The sequence below is a fragment of the Ahaetulla prasina genome, chromosome 5, assembly GCF_028640845.1.
Source record: "Ahaetulla prasina isolate Xishuangbanna chromosome 5, ASM2864084v1, whole genome shotgun sequence".
Lineage (NCBI taxonomy): Eukaryota > Metazoa > Chordata > Lepidosauria > Squamata > Colubridae > Ahaetulla > Ahaetulla prasina.
Window position 1 is genome coordinate 110,058,630 of NC_080543.1, and position 20,273 is coordinate 110,078,902.

General features: G+C 39.0%; 1 protein-coding gene across 1 annotated transcript in view; it reads left to right on the forward strand.

Moving 5' to 3' along the window:
- ABCC4 (ATP binding cassette subfamily C member 4) overlaps positions 1 to 20,273 on the forward strand; it is a 222,824-nt gene that overhangs the window by 147,395 nt on the left and 55,156 nt on the right. Inside the window, exons 21-26 of the mRNA XM_058184767.1 lie at positions 3,540 to 3,690; positions 5,708 to 5,827; positions 7,353 to 7,463; positions 8,429 to 8,529; positions 12,565 to 12,756; positions 19,170 to 19,325. Coding sequence (XP_058040750.1) covers positions 3,540 to 3,690; positions 5,708 to 5,827; positions 7,353 to 7,463; positions 8,429 to 8,529; positions 12,565 to 12,756; positions 19,170 to 19,325 — 831 coding nt within the window. The remainder of the gene's footprint in view (positions 1 to 3,539; positions 3,691 to 5,707; positions 5,828 to 7,352; positions 7,464 to 8,428; positions 8,530 to 12,564; positions 12,757 to 19,169; positions 19,326 to 20,273) is intronic.

Here is a 20,273-nt window from a genome sequence, read left to right on the forward strand (position 1 = left end):
GAGTAATATAGAGTAGCAGCTCTCTGTAGCATCTTGAGAAATGTCCGGGTATTGATATGAAATGTCACAGTTAGGCTGTTAATCTGTAAAGTCTAGGGATCATATGAGCCCTGTGTTAAGAGAAGTATTCTTGTTATATATTGCTTACTGAGCACAATGTAAAGTTTCAGTCTGGTTCAGCTAGGTGGCAGCACTAATCAACCTTGATTGATCTAGAAAGCTACACAAAGTCCAGGGCTGTAGGCTAAACTGGAACATTAATAAAAGTTCTGGAAGTTGCCTATAATAGCTAGTTAAATCCGTATTGTGCCCAGATCCCCCATGGATGTGTCTGTGTAATTCACCAACATACAGATCTTGCTACACTAGCCTTTAAAACCCTGAATACTCTGGAGCCTGATTGTCCAAGGATTTCCTTTGCAGTGCTAACTTGCTTAGCCATTAAGATCTGCAGGAAAAATTCTTGAGATAACAACTTGTTATCTTTTTGTTTTGTTTTGTTTTGTTTTTCTTTTAATATTTTAAACTATGTTTTTACTTTTTACATGCTCTTAGTCCTCTTAAGCATTTACTAGTGTAGAATAAATAAATCAAGCCAATTAATGTATGAAATATTTTTCTTGCTGGTTGCAAAGATAGCACACCCTGATTCTTAGTAGAAGAGAAACTACATGGAGAGAGGTAGGCTGAGGAGGGCTGGAAGAGAGACCTTTCTTTCACCTGGCCAGTCCTTGTCACTGGAGGAGAGTTCATTTTAAAACCTGGGCAATATATTTAAGATATCATCACTTTTTCTGATAAACACTGGCACACATTAGAAATGAAATTTTAATGCACTCCCTCAAAAGAAATACACACACACACACACATACACACACACATACCCCCCCACACCCCAATCATATGCTGTATACACACACAGAGAGAGAGAGAGAGAGATACATACATACATACATACATACATACATACATACATACATACATACATACATTAATCCCAGTCCATTTTGAATAAATAGCAAAAAGTCTTGAGAGTTAACAAGGTTGATACTACATGGTACAAAACTATTACAGAATCTAGTTGTTCTGCTTTGGAAGCTGTGAAGCCTCCTCTTAGGAGGTAACAAAGAAAACTGGTCATGGAAAGGATGTGTAGCATCCCAGACATTACTGCGATCCCTGATCAAGCATCACTTATATGCCATGTCCTGGATAGAAGGAAGTGAATTTCCAATAATTTTTTTTCTGCCATCCTCACCACTCTCTGCATGGCCTTCCTGTCTGAAACCGTAATACTTCCAAACCAAACAGTAATGCCAAAGACAGATGCTTTCAATCGTCCCTCAATAGAAAGTGGTAAGGACAGGGGAACGAAGACGTGCTATTCTTACACGATGCAGAAATGCAAGTGCTGCCATGCCAGTTTCATCAGTGTCTCACTGTTGAATGGCCAAGCTAACCCAGAAACTCAATAGTACTAACCACCTCCACAGTTAAATCATTAATGCACAGCGGTGTATGGCTGTGCATGTCTTTTCTGAAATTGATAACAATCTCTTTTGTTTTTCCTGCATTTAGAACCAAGCTGTTCTTATTCCACCAGTCCTCCAAACCCGCTACCTGCTCCCGTTTTAGCTCCTTGTTTCGCCCTGAACTTCAAGCCAAATCTTTTAGATCAGGGGTCTCCAACGTTGGCAACTTTAACACTTGTGGACTTCAGCTCCCAGAATTCAGAACTCCCAGGATTTTGGGATTTAAAGACCACAAGTCTTAAAGTTGCCAAGGTTGGAGACACCTGTTTTAGATCAGCTTGATTCACCTCCTTCCCCCCTCTGTGTAGAAACTGCAGCCCTCATGATGATAGTTTAAAGAAAGGCAGCTCTAAAGTAAAATTTAATTTGTTATGAAATGGCCACGTGTTTTCCAAGGATATTGTTCAATTTGCATAAGTTGGGAAATCAGATGCCTTCCCTTTCTTTACAGGGCTTGGTTGTTGCCTGTGCAATAAGGTGTCTGCCTTTTGAGACTATTTCATTAACAGTTTATTTGCATGCAAGTTGAGTTTTTCATATGCACGATATTAGAATGACCCACCCTTTCATAAATGTAATGTTAATGAGGCTTCTGTAAAATTCCTTCCAAAGATAGGATGTGTGTCAGACAATGGTGTGTCAGAACTTCATCATCCTAACAATATCCCCGCTCTTTTATTTTGCTTCCAAGAGCAGGTTTTGTTCTCAGGAATATTCCCATCTGAGAGATTTCGTTTCTTAAGGTTGTAGCTAAACATGACCCTGAAACCAAAGAGAAAATTTGTTCTCTAATTCATTTACTTCAAGCATGCTTCAAGCAGGTGCATAATGGTAAATTTCGCCTGTGTATAAATAAAGCTTTGATGAGGCCATTTTATAGTTCTGGGGACAAGTAAAAAGCAGGATAAAAAGAAAGATGAATTAAGCAGTACCCTAAAAAGGTAGAATTCCACCCACCCACCCCCTGAAAAAGGAAATGGTGGTAGAGATAATGTTAAAGCAAAGAACTAGGAGAAAATAGCACAGAGCCTAAAAGTTGAGATAAGCCCCAGAATCACAAAGGGCTGAAAGGAAACCAAAAGACTAGGGAGTTTTATGGAGCTAAGACCAGGCTTAGGAAATTTGGAACCTAGTTTAGGAGAAAACAATTTTGATGTTTCTGACTCTGCTTGATTTCTATGATCTTATTAGGGGACAACAGAGGTGGGTTTCAGCAGGTTCTCACCAGTTCTGGAGAACCGGTAGCGGAAATTTTGAGTAATTCGGAGAACTGGTAGTAAAAATTCTGACTGGCCCTGCCCCCATCTATTCTCTGCCTCCCAAGTCCCAGCTGATCGGGAGGAAATGGGGATTTTGCAGGAACCTTCCCCTGGATTGGAGAGGTAATGGTGATTTTACAGTATCCTTCCCCTGGAGTGGGGTGGGAATGGAGATTTTACAGTAGCCTTCCCATGCCATGCCCACCAAGTCTCGCCCACAAAGCCATGCCACGCCCACCAAGCCACACCCACAGAACTGGTAGTAAAAAATTTTGAAACCCATCACTGGAGGTCAAGCAAGACTGATAAAAAGTGGTGACAATTTCACATATTGCGTTCAGCTGTGGGCTTCTGGAACTTAGTTGCTGTTTTTTTATGCTTCAAAAGTACCTTTCAGGCATCTTAACCATTGCCATTTAGTTAGTTCATTAAAATGATTACCTTGCAGATTGGAGTGGGCAGAAATGATACAGCAAGTGAGACTTGTGATTTGCCAAACATCTTGCCCTTTTGAATTTTGTTGTGGAATTAGAACAATGGGCACGTTGTGGAAGGACCATAAATGAGTTTTGGGTGTTAGTAGAAATAATTAGAAAATGTTTCCCAAATATTATGTCCATTTATATGACTGTATGGACTTTGGGATGGTTTGCTCTCACTATCTCTTGGTAGAGTGTTGTGTGCAGGACTCTCAGAAGAACTTTTGAAAACAGAGATGTTTGATGATGGTTACTTTTTCTTCTGGCAGACCTTTCTTCAGGTGTGTGGGGTGGTCGGCGTGGCGATTGCTGTGATACCCTGGATTCTCATCCCGTTGGTTCCCCTTCTTATTGTTTTCATAATTCTTCGACGCTACTTTTTGGATACATCAAGAGATATCAAACGTTTGGAATCTACCAGTAGGTGTTTTAATTTTAACGATTTGGGGATCCTTGCATTCCTTGCTGCAAATTCCTCGCATGCAGAGTTGGTTTTCCTCCTGTACATACCCCTGTTTTCCTGAAAATAAGACCTATCCCAAAAATAAGCCCTAGCATGTTTTTATGCATGTGCCAGAACCTGAAATCCAGCAGGTTCAGACAGGTTCTGGAGAACCGGTAGCAAAAATTTTGAGTTGTTCGCAGAACTGGCAAATACCACCTCTGGCTTGCCCCAGAGTGGGGTGGGAATAGAGATTTTGCAGTAGCCTTCCTCTGCCACGCCCACCAGGCCACACCCACTAAGCCATGCCCACAGAACCAGTAGGGAAAAAAATGGATTTCACCACTGGCATGCGCCTAATACGAGTCCTAGTATAAGTTCTATCCCCCAAAATAAACCTTACTTAAGAGCCTGTGTAGCCCATTCCATTTGGATGCTCATGGTGCCGCAGCCACAACAGCCCTGAAAAATAAGCCCTAGTGCTTATTTTCTGGCCCAAAAGAAAATAAGTTCCTGTCTTATTTTCTGGAAAACATGAGTATATGTGTATTTTGGTAGTGATTTTGAACACTCCTTTGGCTCATCCCTTCTTGTAGCCCTTAATGGCACGTATAAAAATCTATTTCCAGCACGTATAAAATGTTCCATTTCCAGCACTCCAAAAATTCTTTAATTTCTTGTTCTCAGGAATAGACACAACGTATGTATCTTTTTCTCTCACTGGTTGAGCACACCCTCCCATGTGCTTTGTCTGTATTTGACATTAGGAATGATTGAGAAATTTGCTGAAATAAAAAGTGAAGGAAATGCTTTCAGCTCTCACAGTACTTAATACACCAATTTTATTTTAAATGAATAAGTCCAAAAAGAGTGGATGAGCCCTGTGACCATTGGAGGCTGAGGGAAAAAAAGGAATGTGACTCTTGCACCTCACAAGTTGCCTGCCTCTGATTTTGTTTTGTTTTTTAAATTATCCTGTTTTCTCTTTTCTCTATTTCAGCAATTTAGCTATGAATTATAATTGACACATCCCTTATTCTTAGTAATGAAAATATATGAAAATTTGGAGTTAGCACTAGCCAATAGCACTTAGACTTATGTTGGGCTTCACAGTGCTTTACAGCCCTCTGTAAGCGGTTTACAGAGTCAACACATTGCCCGCAACAGTCTGGGTCCTCTTTTTACCAACCCCAGAAGGGATGGAAGGCTAAGTCAACCTTGAGCTGGTCAGATCGAACTCCTGACAGTAAGCAGTGATTTAGCCTGCAATACTGCATTCTAACCACTGTGCCACCACAGCTCTTGTTGCAAAAGAAACAGAGGACAAGCTAGGAAGCTGCAACCTACTTAAATACTGTATATTATAGATTGCTAAATGACCTCAATCCTACAGAATAACTGTAGCATAAAGACTACATTTTCTTCATTATCCATTCCCCCAACCCCACTCCCCCAACAACCCTGCCTTTCTACTGCTAGTCAGCATTTCTATCTACCTGTCTCAAAATATTGCCTGCTCAGCTTTTGTGCCAGATCTCCTGGTACTGAGTGGGTATGAACAACATTATTCCACTTTATTCTTGCTTTGTGTTCTTCACTGTGAAAGATACATTCTAAGTCATATAGATATTTCTGAGTGAATTTTGTTACTGACTATCACGATTCAAGAACAAGATAACCTAATCATGGCTGTATGTATATCAGTTGAGTATCACTCCCTGCAACTTCTGCATTATTTATTTTTTTGGTTTGTTTATTTATTTATCAAATTTATTTGCCGCCCATCTTGCAGTTTCAGGTGACTCTGGGTGGCAATAATTTTATAATGATTTTTAAATAAGCATTAAGATAATTTTAGAGAAACACTTACTGTTTTTGTAATACCAGTGATAAATATTACACATTGATTCAGTTAATATCTCACAGTACTATTAAAGGTCATCATAATGAAAGAGTTCTCTTGAAATCTGACATCTTTTAATCTTTCTGTTGCAGCTCGAAGCCCAGTTTTTTCTCATTTATCATCATCTCTTCAGGGACTTTGGACAATTCGTGCTTTTCAAGCACAGCAAAGATTCCAAGAATTATTTGATGCACACCAAGACCTGCACACAGGTTTGTAAAAAAGATCAAGGTAATTAATTTCCAGTTCAGCAGAACCAAGAAGAAAGATTCTTCCTGCAGTATACTATTTCCTCAACTACTATATTCACTAATTGAGAAATGGAATGAGGCAGGAGAACGAAGCATTGTTTCATCTGAGGCATATGTTGGCTGTCTTCTCAAAAATCTCATTGAGATATATGGTAGTCCTTGACTTAATGATCACAATTGAGCCCCGAATTTATGTTGTTAAGTGAGTTTTGTCCTATTTTACAACCTTTCTTGCCACAGTTGTTAAGTGAATCACTGCAATGGATAAGCTAGTATTCTGGTTGTTAAGTGAATCTGGCTTCCCCATTCACTTTGTTTGTTAGAAGGTTGCAAAAAGTGATCACATGACCCCGGGACACTGTAACGGTCGTAAGTATGAATCGGTGGCCAAGCATCTGAATTTTGATCACATGATCACGGGGAGGCTGCAAAGGTTGTAACTGTGAAAAATGGTCCTGTCACTTTTTTCAGTGCCATTGTAACTTTGAACGGTCACTAAATGAACTGTTGTAAGTCCAGCACTACCTGTACAGGCAGTCCTCGACTTACAAGCCTTTGTTTGGTGACTGTTTGAAGTTACAACGTCATTGGAAAAAGTGACTTACAACCCGTCCTTGTACTTATGACTATTGTAGCATCCACATCAGGGATGAAATGCTCTGAAGTCTGTTACCGGTTCACTTCGCTACTGGTTCTCTTTGCGCGCACATGTGCAGTGCACGCCAAACGTGTGCTTCGCATGCATGCGGACCGAAAAGGGAGGATTAAGAAGCCTTTTCTGAGTCTGCAAAGGTAAGTAGAACAGTGGGGTGGGGGGGAACAGCTATGCTGCATGATTTAGATTCGCTAGTAAGCGGGATTTCTTGCTTTCTAGTGAATATAAATTGGGCGGCGCAGCTGATTGTCAGAAATACTGGTTCACTTGAACCGGTAGTATATTTTGTACTACCAGTTTGCCTGAACTGGTAGCATTTTTTACTATTGGTTCAGGTGAACTGGTCTGAACTGATAGCATTTTACCCCTGATCTACATGTCAAATGACCAAAATTTGAGCACTTGGCAACTGGCATATATTTATGGAATTATGGGATAACCATTTAAGACTTTCCCAGTTGATTTCCAACAAGGAAAGTCAGTGGGGAAACCCTGATTTGCTTAAAGACTGCCTGATTCACTTAACATCTGCAGTGATTTCCTTATCAATTGTGGCAAAAGAGATCATAAAATCGAGCACAATTCACTTAACAACTGCCTTCCTTAGCAACATAAATGCTGGCCCCAATTGTAGTCACAAGTTGAGGACCATCTGTATCACTATATATCCTTAGAGGTATAATGGAACTGTTTGAAAAATCTGTTTCCTTCCTGAATTTCCAAAATCAGTTTCAAAGATAAGACTGAATTTATACAATCAAATTGTTTCAGCCCTGTTAATGTTGTATCTGTTGCATCTGAACAATCTCCCTTTCTTCTTTTTGCTTTCAGAAGCTTGGTTCCTATTTCTGACTACATCTCGCTGGTTTGCTGTACGCTTGGATGCCATCTGTGCCATCTTTGTGATAGTGATGGTCTTTGGCTCTTTGCTACTTGCACAGAGTAAGAAAACATTATACTATTATCCTATTATCTACTGTCGTTTGCCGTCTCATATTTTTCTAGCTATGTTACCGACAGCAAGTGAATAAATTCTTTTCACAAGCCAGTTACTGGTAATGAGACAGTACTTCCTCCAGATAATTTTTGGGTAATCTGGTTTGTTTTGATTGTTGTCCGAATGTGCCATCTTTGTTTTTATCGATGAACTGCCCAGCCGTTGGAAGTCAGGCAATATAAAATTTTAATAAATTAAATCAATCAGTAAGTTAAAATTTCTGTTAATATTTTGCTACAACAAATGAATTTCCTCTTAATGTTCTTTATTTTTTTTATAAATAATAGATTCCTCTTTGTTAAAATCCTTCATTTAAGAACGTGTGTGTGTGTGTGTGTGTGTTTGTGTGTATATACATACATACATACAGTTTGTCAAGTAAGCAACTGCCTGTGAGGGCTCCTGGATTGGGGCTGAAAGGCGAAAGGGAAACAGTATACTCCCTCCCATATTTGGGGTAGACCAGGTTGCTTCGATAGGGAAAAAAACCTACTTAATCTTTCCCCTGGTACAGCTGAAAAGCAAGGAGAACCTTTGGCTTAGAGGTAAATATATCTGCCTAATATGCAAGCAAGCCTGGGTTTGAATCCCAGAAGGGTATGGCTAGCTGATGAGAACTAAATAGCTTGAAATAGATCTATACTAGTCTCCCTTTATTTTTTTGTCAGTAAATATAAATTTAACACTATATATATTTATTTCTTTATCAGCAAACACAAATTTGATAAGTATATATATATATTTCCTGGAGAACATATTTCCTATACATATATAGAGCCCATATGCATATGTATTTAGTTTGTGTAATTTCATACATTTTATATTTTCAATTTCATAAAATAGATGATTAAACTTGAAGAAAATTGTTCATTCAAAATTCTTTATACTTGCCTTCTTTCTTGTTTTGCAGCTCTTGATGCTGGAAAGGTGGGCCTCGCTTTATCCTATGCAATCACTCTCACAGGAATGTTCCAGTGGGGAGTTCGACAAAGTGCAGAAGTTGAAAATCTGGTAATAAACAATTGTTTCTGTAAATTATGTAAAAACCCTGCTGCATTGGAAGCCCAGAGACATTTTGCCCTGTTGGTTCCCTTGCTCTAATACAGGGGTGTCAAACTTGTGACATCACGTTGCCGTCAAGTGACGTATCATGACATTTTCCCACTTCGTGGAGCTGGAGTTGGCATGGCCTGCACATGATGCTTGCAGCCTGTGGGCCGCAAATTTGATACCCTTGCTCTAATACAGCTGATGTTGCCTCCATCCTTTTGTGTTGTGGGGACGTAAGTTATTGAGGCCTTTGAACTCTGGTGCTGGAGAAGACTCCTGCAAGTCCCTTGGACTGCAAGGTGAACAAACAAGTCAGTCGTAGAGGAGATCAACCCTGACTGCTCTTTAGAAGGCCAGATCCTGAAGATGAAACTGAAATACTTTGGCCACCTAATGAGAAGGAAGGACTCACTGGAGAATTGCCTAATGCTGGGGAAGATTGAAGGCAAAAGAAGAAGGGGACGACAGAGAATGAGGTGGCTGGATGGAGTCACTGAAGCAGTTGGTGTGAGCTTAAATGGACTCCAGAGGATGGTAGAGGATAGGAAGGCCTGGAGGAACATTGTCCATGGGATCACGATGGGTTGGACATGACTTCGCAACTAACAATACAATACAAGTTATTTTGAATACAAAAAAGTCAAGATCCAATCTGAGTCAGTCCCGGTGACCGACCCAGTTTGGATCTTGCAAAATTATCCTGGGACACATATATTTGTTTCATTTGTGACAAAAAAAGTCAGTTGAGAATTATGAAAGAACTTTCCATGAAGGAAAACAAAGATGGCAACCTCTTCTTAGAGGGAGAAGGAAGAATTTCAGTCATGGTAGTTTTTCATACAGAGAGCATAATGGAAGCCCAGCATGGTGAGATGAATACATAAGGGAGGAAAGAGTGAGTGTGTACATATATTAAATGAGTGTTATATTACAATATATATTAAATGAGTGTTTTATATATATAATGTTATTATTATATATTTAATTTTAATTTTACTAAACAATATTATATAATTAATATATAAAAATATATATTATTATATAATTAATAAGAACTGCATGGTGGCCTGGTGGTGAAGACACTTCCCACTTGGAAGGTTGAAAGTTCAATCCTAAATAGCAGCAGATGTTTCTCTCCAAGGTCACAAAGTTAAAATATCTGCTCTGAACTCTGCATAGATGTCAGGCAGGGCATCCCAACAGTAAAGGTTCAGTTCTATCCCTTTGCCCCAACTGTACCCTAAATAGGGACTGCAGTGTTGTTAAAAGGGAGATTTTTTGTAAAATTCATATATAATTATTACATCACGGATAAGGAAAATGCTGTGGGCATAGTTTATTTATTTATTTATTTATTTATTTATTTCAATTTTTATACCGCCCTTCTCCCGAAGGACTCAGGGCGGTGTACAGCCTAGTAAAAATACAATATATAAACATTAAAAAGAAATTAAAAAGAAATATTATAACATGGCCAAAATTTTTAAAACCATTTAAAATCAAAAGACATAAATACCCCAATAAAATATCAATCCAGTCCCGCTTGAATAAATAGGTGCGTTTTCAGCTCACGGCGGAAGGTCCGAAGATCAGGCACTTGATGTAAACCAGGGGGAAGTTCATTCCAGAGCGTAGGAGCTCCAACAGAGAAGGCCCTTCCCCTGGGGGCCGCCAGCCGGCATTGCTTGGCGGGCGGCACCCTGAGAAGGCCCTCTCTGTGTGAGCGTCTGGTCGGTGGGAGGCAAAGGTAACAGCAGGCGGTCCCGTAAGTACCGGGTCCTAAGCCATGGGCGCTTTAAAGGTGGTAACCAAAATCTTGAGCGCACCGAAGACCACAGGAAGCCAGTGCAAGCTGCGCAGGATTGGTGTTACATGGGAGCAACGAGTCGCTCCCACTATTACCCGCGCAGCTGCATTCTGAACTAGCTGCAGCCTCCGGGTGCACTTTAAGGGCAGCCCCATGTAGAGAGCATTGCAATAGTCCAAGCGGGAAGTGACAAGGGCATGAGTGACCGTGCATAAGGCATCCCGGTCAAGAAAGGGGCGCAACTGGCGCACCAAGTGTACTTGGTGGAAGGCCCTCCTGGAGACGGCCGCCAAATGATCGTCAAACGACAGCCGCCCATCCAAGAGGACACCCAAGTTGCGCACCCTCTCCGTTGGGGCCAATAACTCGCCCCCCACAGCCAGCTGCGGCTGCAGCTGACTATGCAGTGCCGGCATCCACAGCCACTCCGTCTTGGAGGGATTGAGCCTGAGTCTGTTTCTCCCCATCCAGACCCGTACGGCTTCCAGGCACCGGGACAGCACTTCGACAGCTTCATTGGGGTGGTCCGGGGTGGAAAAGTACAGCTGAGTATCATCAGCGTACAGATGATAACTCACCCCGGAGTTTGATTTCAGTAGGGCATTTGACAAAGTAGACCATAGCCTACTTCTTGGTAAGATAGAATAACGTGGGATAGACTGTACCACCATCAGATGGATTTGCAACTGGCTGACCAACCATATTCAGGAGATGGTCTTCGATGGAACAACATGTACATGAAGGGAAGCATGGAGTGGGGTACCTCAAGGTTCTTTCTCCGGCCCAGTACTCTTCAGCATCTTCATAAATTATCTAGATGAGGGGATAGAAGGAGAACTCATCAGATTTGCAGATGACATCAAGCTCAGGGCAATAGCTGACACTTTGGAAGATAATCTCAAGATCCAGAAGGATCTTGACAGACTTGAACACTGGGCCCTATTTAATAAAATGCAATTCAGTGATTAAAAAAAAAGTAAGATGCTACACATCGGCAAGAAAAACCAAATGCGCAGCTATTAAATAGATTGTACCTGGCTCAGTAGTAGCAACTTCAGAGGGATCTAGGTATCCTAGTAGACCATCACTTAGGTATGAGCAAGCTGTGTGCTGCAGCTGCCAAAAAAGCGAATGCAGTCCTAGACTGCATCAACGGAGGAATAGTTTCAAGATCACATGAAGTGCTACGATAGTACCACTTTATACTGCATTAGTGAGATCACACTTGGAATACTGCATCCAGTTCTAGTCATCACGATACAAAAAATATATTGAGACCTTAGAAAGAGTGCAAAGAACAGCAACAAATATGATAAGGAATCTAGAGGCTAAACCATACAATAAAAGATTGAAGAAACTAGGTATATCCCGACTAACGAAAAGGAGTATGGGTGATATGATAGTAGTCCTCCGGTGCTTGAGGGGCTGTCACAAAGAAGAGGGGGTCAATCTATTTTCTAAAGCCCTGAAGGCAGGACAAGAAGTAATGGGTGGCAGTTCATTAACGAGACCTTGAACTTAGAACTAGGGAGAAATTTCCTGACAGTGAGAATGATTAATCCATGGAATGGCTTAGCGCTGGACGTTGTGGGAGCTCTATCACTGGATGTTTTCATGAAGAGACTGGAGATCTGTGATATAAACTCTCCTGCTTAAGCAAGGAGCTGGATTAGACGGTCTCTAATTATTATATGTTCTCTGTTCTCTGTTCTATTTCATGTTTGTAAACTAATACACTGTGAACAGCTCTACAAAGCAAGCTTCCAGTTGTCCACTACCAACACAAGGATTATTTAAGATATGCAGGATAGCACACTGGTAAAGAAAAAGGTGTATGGTATATATTTAATAGCTGTAGTTTACTCTAGTGTACACTGAAGAGGGATATAATTAAGCTTTATAAGTCCCACAGTTGTGGAGTGTTGTTTTCAGATATAGAAGACATAGATTAACACCAAGATATATTGTAGGTTTGTTCCAGATATATGAAAATAAGATTACTTCAAACTATTTTTTCACTTATTTATTTGATTTATGCTCCTCCCCCTTTTCTCACAAGTGTATTTATTCAGGTAGAAATAATTGTGGCAAGTATTGAATCTGATTCTACTGAAAACCTGAAAATCAATCCTCGAGTGCATTGTAAATCAGTAAATACCTAGGAATCAATATTTGTTTCTCTTTTTCAGATGATATCAGTGGAACGAGTAACGGAATACACCGAATTGGAACAGGAAGCACCATGGCATACACACAAACGTCCACCAGCGGAGTGGCCAACTGAAGGAGTGATTGCATTTGATGATGTGAACTTCGCTTACAGTGCGGATGGTCCTTTGGTGTTGAAACATTTGTCTGTTTTAATTAAATCTAAAGAAAAAGTATGTATGTGTTAATTTTACTTTTGAGTCAGAATGGTAAAAAGAATCTTAATCGTGGTTGGGTTCCACAGGCTTGACTTCACACATTGCCTGTAGGTAGTCCTCAAATTACAACCACACTTGAGCCCAAAATTTCTGTTGTTAAGTGGGACATTAGTTTAAATGAGCTTTGTCCCATTTTAAGACCTTTATTGCCACAGTTGTTATGTGAATCACTGCAGCTAATAAGTTAGTAACCCGGTTGTTAACTGAATCTGGCTCCCCCATTGACTTTGCTTGTCAGAAAGTCACAAAAAGGAGATCACATGACCCAGGGACACTGTGACCGTTGTAAGTATGAACCCGTTGCCAAGCATTTGAATTTTGATCACATCATCACTTGACGAATGTATCTTTTCTTTTATCTACACCGAGAGCGTACGCACCAAGACAAATTCCTTGTGTGTCCAATCACACTTCACCAATAAAAAATTCTATTTTATTTATTTTATTTTTATTTATTTATTTTGTCAAGTACATATTCGATAATATATAAAAGTATAAGCATGAATTGAATACATAAAATGAATGCAATTAAAGAGAACATTAGGACAGGGATGGTAGGCACGCTGGTGCTCTTAAGCACGCCTCTTACAGACCTCTTAGGAATGGGGCAAAGTCAACAGTAGCCAGTCTAGGGTTAACATTGTGGGTTTTTTGGGATGAAACCACAGAGTCTGGTAGTGCATTCCAGGCATTAACAACTCTGTTACTGAAGTCATATTTTCTGCAATCGATTGGAGCGATTCACTTTAAGTTTGTATCTATTGTGGGCTTGTGTATTGTTGTGGTTGAAGCTGAAGTAGTCATTGACAGGAAGGACATTGTAGCAGATGATTTTAGAATAGAATAGAATAGAATTTTTAATTGGCCAAGTGTGATTGGACACACAAGGAATTTGTCTTGGTGCATATGCTCTCAGTGTACATAAAAGAAAAGATACGTTCATCAAGGTACAACGTTTACAACACAATAGATGGTCAATATATCAATATAAATCATAAGGATTGCCAGCAACAAGTTATAGTCATACAGTCATAAGTGGAAAGAGATTGGTGATGGGAACTATGAAACGATTAATAGTGCAGATTCAGTAAATAGTCTGACAGTGTTGATGGAATTATTTGTTTAGCAGAGTGATGGCCTTCGGGAAAAAACTGTTCTTGTGTCTAGTTGTTCTGGTGTGCAGTGCTCTATAGCGTCGTTTTGAGGGTAGGAGTTGAAACAGTTTATGTCCAGGATGCGAGGGATCTGCAAATATTTTCACGGCTCTCTTCTTGATTCGTGCAGTATACAGGTCCTCAATGGAAGGCAGGTTGGTAGCAATTATTTTTTCTGCAGTTCTAATTATCCTCTGAAGTCTGTGTTTTTCTTGTTGGGTTGCAGAACCGAACCAGACAGTTATAGAGGTGCAAATGACAGACTCAATAATTCCTCTGTAGAATTGGATCAGCAGCTCCTTGGGCAGTTTGAGCTTACTGAGTTGGCGCAGAAAGAACATTCTTTGTTGTCCTTTTTTAATGATGTTTTTGATGTTAGCTGTCCATTTGAGATCTTGCGATATGATAGAACCCAGAAATTTGAAGGTTTCTACTGTTGATACTGTGTTGTCAAGTATTGTGAGAGGTGGAAGTATAGAAGGGTTTCTCCTAAAGTCTACCACCATTTCTACGGTTTTGAGTGTGTTCAGTTACAGATTGTTTTGGTTGCACCTCTCGTCTATATGCGGATTCGTCATTGTCTCGAATGAGACCAATCACTGTTGTGTCATCTGCAAACTTCAGTAGCTTAACAGATGGATCATTGGAGATGCAGTCATTGGTATACAGAGAGAAGAGAAGTGGGGAGAGCACACAGCCTTGGGGGGCCCCTGTGCTAATTGTACAGGTATTTGATGTGATCTTGCTTAGCTTCACCTGCTGCTTCCTGTTTGTTAGGAAGCTTGTGATCCACTTACAAGTCTGTTCCGGTACCTGTAGCTGGTTTAGCTTAGTTAGAAGAATGTCTGGAATGATGGTATTGAATGCTGAACTAAAGTCTACAAAAAGGACCCTTGCATAGGTCTTTGGAGACTCAAGATGTTGTAGGATGTAGTGCAGAGCCATATTAACAGCATCATCTGTTGATCTATTTGCTCGGTATGCAAATTGCAAGGGGTCTAACAGCGGATCCGTGATGGTTTTCAGGTAGGAAAGCACTAGCCTTTCAAAGGTTTTCATGACTACAGATGTTAAAGCAACTGGTCTGTAGTCATTCAGTTCCTTGATGGTGGGCTTCTTCGGCACTGGGATGATGATAGAGCGTTTGAAGCAAGAAGGAACATAACACATCTCTAGTGATTTATTGAAAATTTCCAAGATATTAGTAGCCAATTCGTCAGCACAGACTTTTAAGCAAGAAGGAGTTATCTTGTCTGGGCCTGGAGCTTTTCCTGGCTTTTGTCTGTGAAATAGGTCCTGCACTTCCTTTTCTGTGATCACTAGGGGTTGTGAACCCAATGAAATGGGGTCAGTTGTAGGAGGCTTGGCTGTTGTTGGTGTGTCTGAGATGGGGGTTGTGGAGATAGGTGGCTGTAGTTTCCTTTCAAACCTGCAGTAAAACTCATTCAGGTCATCTGCCAGTTGTTGATTACCTTCAGCCTGGGAAGGAGGTTTGCCATAGCCGGTGATATTTTTAAGAGTTTTCCACATGTTTGCTGGTTCATTTGCTGAAAACTGATTCTTTAGCTTTTCAGAGTAGCTTCTTTTTGCTGCTCTTATCTCCCTTGTTAGTGCATTTCTGGCCTGATTGTACAGCATTTTATCACTTTTTTTTTTTTTTTTTGTTTACATTTATACCCCGCCCTTCTCCGAAGACTCAGGGCGGCTTACAATGTATAGGGCTACTCAAATCAACTTTGGCTGATCTGAGAAATTGGAAAAATGTCTGTCTTTGTTCAACCTTAATCTGATTTTTCACTGAAGAATAATCAATTAGATTCTGGAATAATATGTTGTTAGATGATTTGTATTATTATATTAATGATTAATTATATATTAATATGATAATGGTATAATATTTAGGATGTTAGACTAGGACTGGGAATACCTACCTTCAAATTCATCCTCATTCAGTTATTTGGGGCCAGTTTCTCAGGAGACTTAAGACCGTGAGAGATTTTAAATGCTGAGACCAACCTCTTATGTCCCTTTGAATATTAGCATACTGAAATAATTGGCTTTCTTTAGCACTCATTTTATAGAGACATTTGACAATCTCTTATTTCCTCAGTATTTACATGCTGTTCATAATGATCAATTTAGGTCTTTCTACTTTTTTTGCTTATAATTCTGACATACAGCATTGTTATGCTTTCTGCAGCAGATTGTGAAATCTTCTAGGAACTGATTATTAATAGAGACTATAAAATTCTTGTATTAGCGTATTTCTGTCTTTAGTTTTCTAGTCATTTTGGTTAACAGTATTAAGAAGTATTATTGCCTATTAGCATGAATATTTTACTACTTTCATATTTTTATTTTTATAGATAGTGTAGAATAATATTATATCACACTTCATTAATTCTGTAATAGTTTGCAACGATTAGCTTATACATTAATTTTGATATGTTACTGTATGTATGCTTAATAAGAACCATGTTACTTAGTTGTACTTTGTAGATTTAAGTCTTATAAAATGGATTTTCAAGTTCTAGGCTATAAATTTAATTTTTAATTACCTTTTTATAGTTTGTATTATGCAGTAGATATTAGGTTTGGAAAGATTCATGATTTTCTAGTTTTAAATATTATCCTAGGCTGGTCCAGGAGAGAAATATAATAAATCTGAAACCTTGGATTAATTCAGCCCAGGATTGTTTGCCCTACCTGAAGCACTGGAAGATTTGCAAGCATGGTTTTACAAATACTGTGAAACAGCTTGAATGAGCAATTAGGGAGGGAGGTTAGGTTTCGGGTTAGATTATGAGTCTCTTCAGTTCTCTTCTTAGATTTATCTCCCATTTTGTAAGATGCTGCTTCATCCCCCTAATTCCTGGTTAATCTCAGAAAGAATAATTCCACTATTTAAGTTGCTATTTATGTAAATCTACTATATAAAAAGCGTGGCATTTATTTTGCAGAGATGACTTCATGGGTAAGCGGAAGCCTCTACGGATTTATGCAGGATATCTCTTTATCACTTTCATACTTTTATTTGCCTTTGGGCCAACTCTTGCAGTAGTCATACGCTCTTCTAATAGTGGATAAGGATTCAGATGCCATGCAAAATAACAAACCAAAGGAACATGACTAGGAAGAGAGGGAATATGTTGCTGAATGAATGCACCACTACTTGGGCTGTTTTCTTAGCAGGAATAAGGAAGTGGTTTGCCACTGCTGCTTTTGGGACTGCATTCTGTGACTTTACAGTCTGGGGCTACTCTTCTGGGATCTTCTTAAGGTTTCCCTTCTAAGAAAAGATAGACTTTGACTTCGTTTAGTGTTTTTATGATCAGCCAAGTTCCCTCAGGAACTTCCATCTGCAGCGATTAAGACAACTGAAAGAGAGGTTGCTGAGAGTTTGTCTCAACTAATTCTCCAATTATTCGGCTGATACAAAGAGGAGGGTAAATCACATTGCCCCAAGTGAAGAAAAACAGCTGGTGGGCTTTAGTGGCTGAAAGGGAAGTTTGAAGAATTTCTGAATGTTGCTGTGATCTTATGCTAGGTAGTACCTCCTAGTGAATGTGAATTCAGAATCTCACCGCTCCTGATTTCACAGTATACATCTTGATTTTTTTTTTTAAAAAAAATACTAATGGAGATAAAATGCAGCATTTCCTAATTAAAGACGCAAGTAATATGAGAAATGCGTTTAAAGGTATCATCATATTATTGACAAACTTTCAGCAGATTTTTTTTTTAAAAAAATGGGGGTTAATGCAGAAATGGTTTTCATCATGTGAAATTCACATTATTGACTTCTCAGCTCATTTGAAAAAAAAATTGTTAGGTTTACACATCTTGTTTTTGATCTTTTTCCTCTTCCTCTGATATGGCACAAATGTCAGGGACAACATTCTGTTGTTTTTTTTAAATAGCAATCTATTTTAATATTCCTGTATTTTAGGAAATACAGGAATGTTATACAGGAATACAGAGCAATTTTAAGCACAATTTAGATATTTTAATTGTGAAGTTGAAGCCTGATTCAGTTTCAGTATAGTTATTTGAATTTAAAGAGGACAATATTAGAAAAAATCTTCAGATGTCCAGGCCTGACTGTAATTACAAGTATTAGAATTGTTCAGGTTTTCATCATGACCTCATAGGATTACAAAACCTGGAGTTTGAATGATAGAAAATGCATCCGATGCTTTTAATTTTTGATATTGGAGAAGACTGTTGAGAATATGATGGATAACTACAAAAAACCCACAAATCAATTCAGAATTTGCACTTAAGATATCAGTGATTGGGGTCAAACTGTAATATTTTGGCAGTTCCTTTGAGAAGCCCATAATTCTGGGAAAAGTTGAAAGAAAGAAAAGAAGTGGATGATTGACAGCAAGGTGGATAGATTCAGTTTTCAGCTACAATGAATGGAACTAAAAGGCCAACTTGAAGACAGATCATCTTGGAGAGAATTGATCTGTCACTCAAATAAAAATTGATACCAACTTGAGGGCACTTAATCAGCTTATTAATCAATCAATCACTTGTTCTCCCTCTCTTTGCTGATTAATAAACTCAATACAATTAATTATTGTCTCTGATGGCTGAGCTAGAAATTGATAAGTAGACTTTGGATCTAAGAAGTCTGTTTCACTTTCTTAATATAAAAGAAATATATGTTTATTCCTGTACTCCTGATATTACGACAGAAGGTTTATAAAAAGACCACTCATAATATTTACTCTTGAGATTGTGAGTCAAAAGCACCGTTATTCCTATTCGAAAGCAAATATTAATAATGTTTTATAAGCTACCCAGGGCCTGAAGCTAGACAAACTTAGTTTCAGAAACATATAAAATTACATTAACATTTGAGTTCAATTTAAAGACTGGAATAAGATAGTTATGCTTTAAGGGCGAGAGTAGAAGTCTTAATAAGCCGTCTCTTCACATGTGCTAAACCGGGAAAATATTTGTTTGAGTCCTACTTCGCATGAGAAAAATGAATTGAAATCACTATATTATCAAACAATAGGTTTAGATCATTCAAATGCTGAGAAAATCTTCCTTTAAAAGACAATATTTATGCATCTTTTGTTGCCTAATATCTACCGTGTACATCTTGCCTTACAAGAGGCAAAATAAACAAGATAATTAGAAGCAGTGCTTTATAAAGTCCTTCTTCCCCTAGTATATGTTTTTCTATTTTTTGTCTTTCAGGTTGGAATTGTTGGAAGAACAGGAGCTGGTAAAAGCTCTCTAATAGCTGCTCTTTTCCGGTTGGCCGAGCCCCAAGGAAGAATTTGGATTGATAAATATTTGACATCAGAACTAGGACTTCATGACTTGAGGAAGAAAATTTCAATCATACCTCAGGTATTGGTTTGCTTTGCGCATCAGCCTATTTTAGAAGTCCATCCAGCGCTCTCCAGAAACCTTAGGGTTGTAAATTTTTCTTTATCTTTCTTCTGCACTCTGCTGGTTATATGCCAGGAATCTTATAGAGTAGCGTGATGTCTCTGTGTATGTTAATCCTCTCTTCTTGAATGATGACTGAAAATGAAGTGAAATTATTATGACTATTTTAAGAGGTTCATTATCTATGTTTCTGTCATGCCCAAACAGCTTTCTTTCAGCCATTAGTTATGACTACAGATTGAATTTGGTTTAAAGACTGGAAGGATGCATTCTGTTTTGTGGACATAAAATATTTTAGAGCAGAAATTATTCTGACAAATAGAAGAGAGTGTGATTGTGCACGCGCACATGTGGGTGTGCGTGCACCCACAGTCTCTTTGTCCTCTCAAATATACGCCATAAAAACAAACAAGATTTTATGGGCTAAGGTGTTGTGAATCAGAATCCGTTCCTGGCATTTTAGACTTCACTGAGAATATAATTTCAGCCAGTAGAAAATTGATAATTTTTATTTGGCTTTCGAGATATTCCAGAATGAGAATGTTTTAATCGCAGCAGCTTTGGAAGACTCAAAATGACTGTTTGGAGCGGGAACATTTTTGCTCGTATATTCTGCAATGTGCTAAATTAACTCAGTTTGTTGCTTTGAACAGGTTATCAGCTCCAATCTCTCAGGTTCATTTGTGCCATTCTAAATATGTAAAAATATAAACAGACTGACCAGTACCATTGCCTCAAAGAAGCTGCATTGCATCCACTTTAAAGGAATATGTCTGGTCATTTTTCCTGTGAACTCTGTTTTTCAGATTGAAAAACAATCCTATCAGTCCCCATGAAGACACAAGGTTGGGGTGCTGCCCCAGGAATGGGGGCAGAGCAAATATGTTTTTATATCCTGGTTGCTTT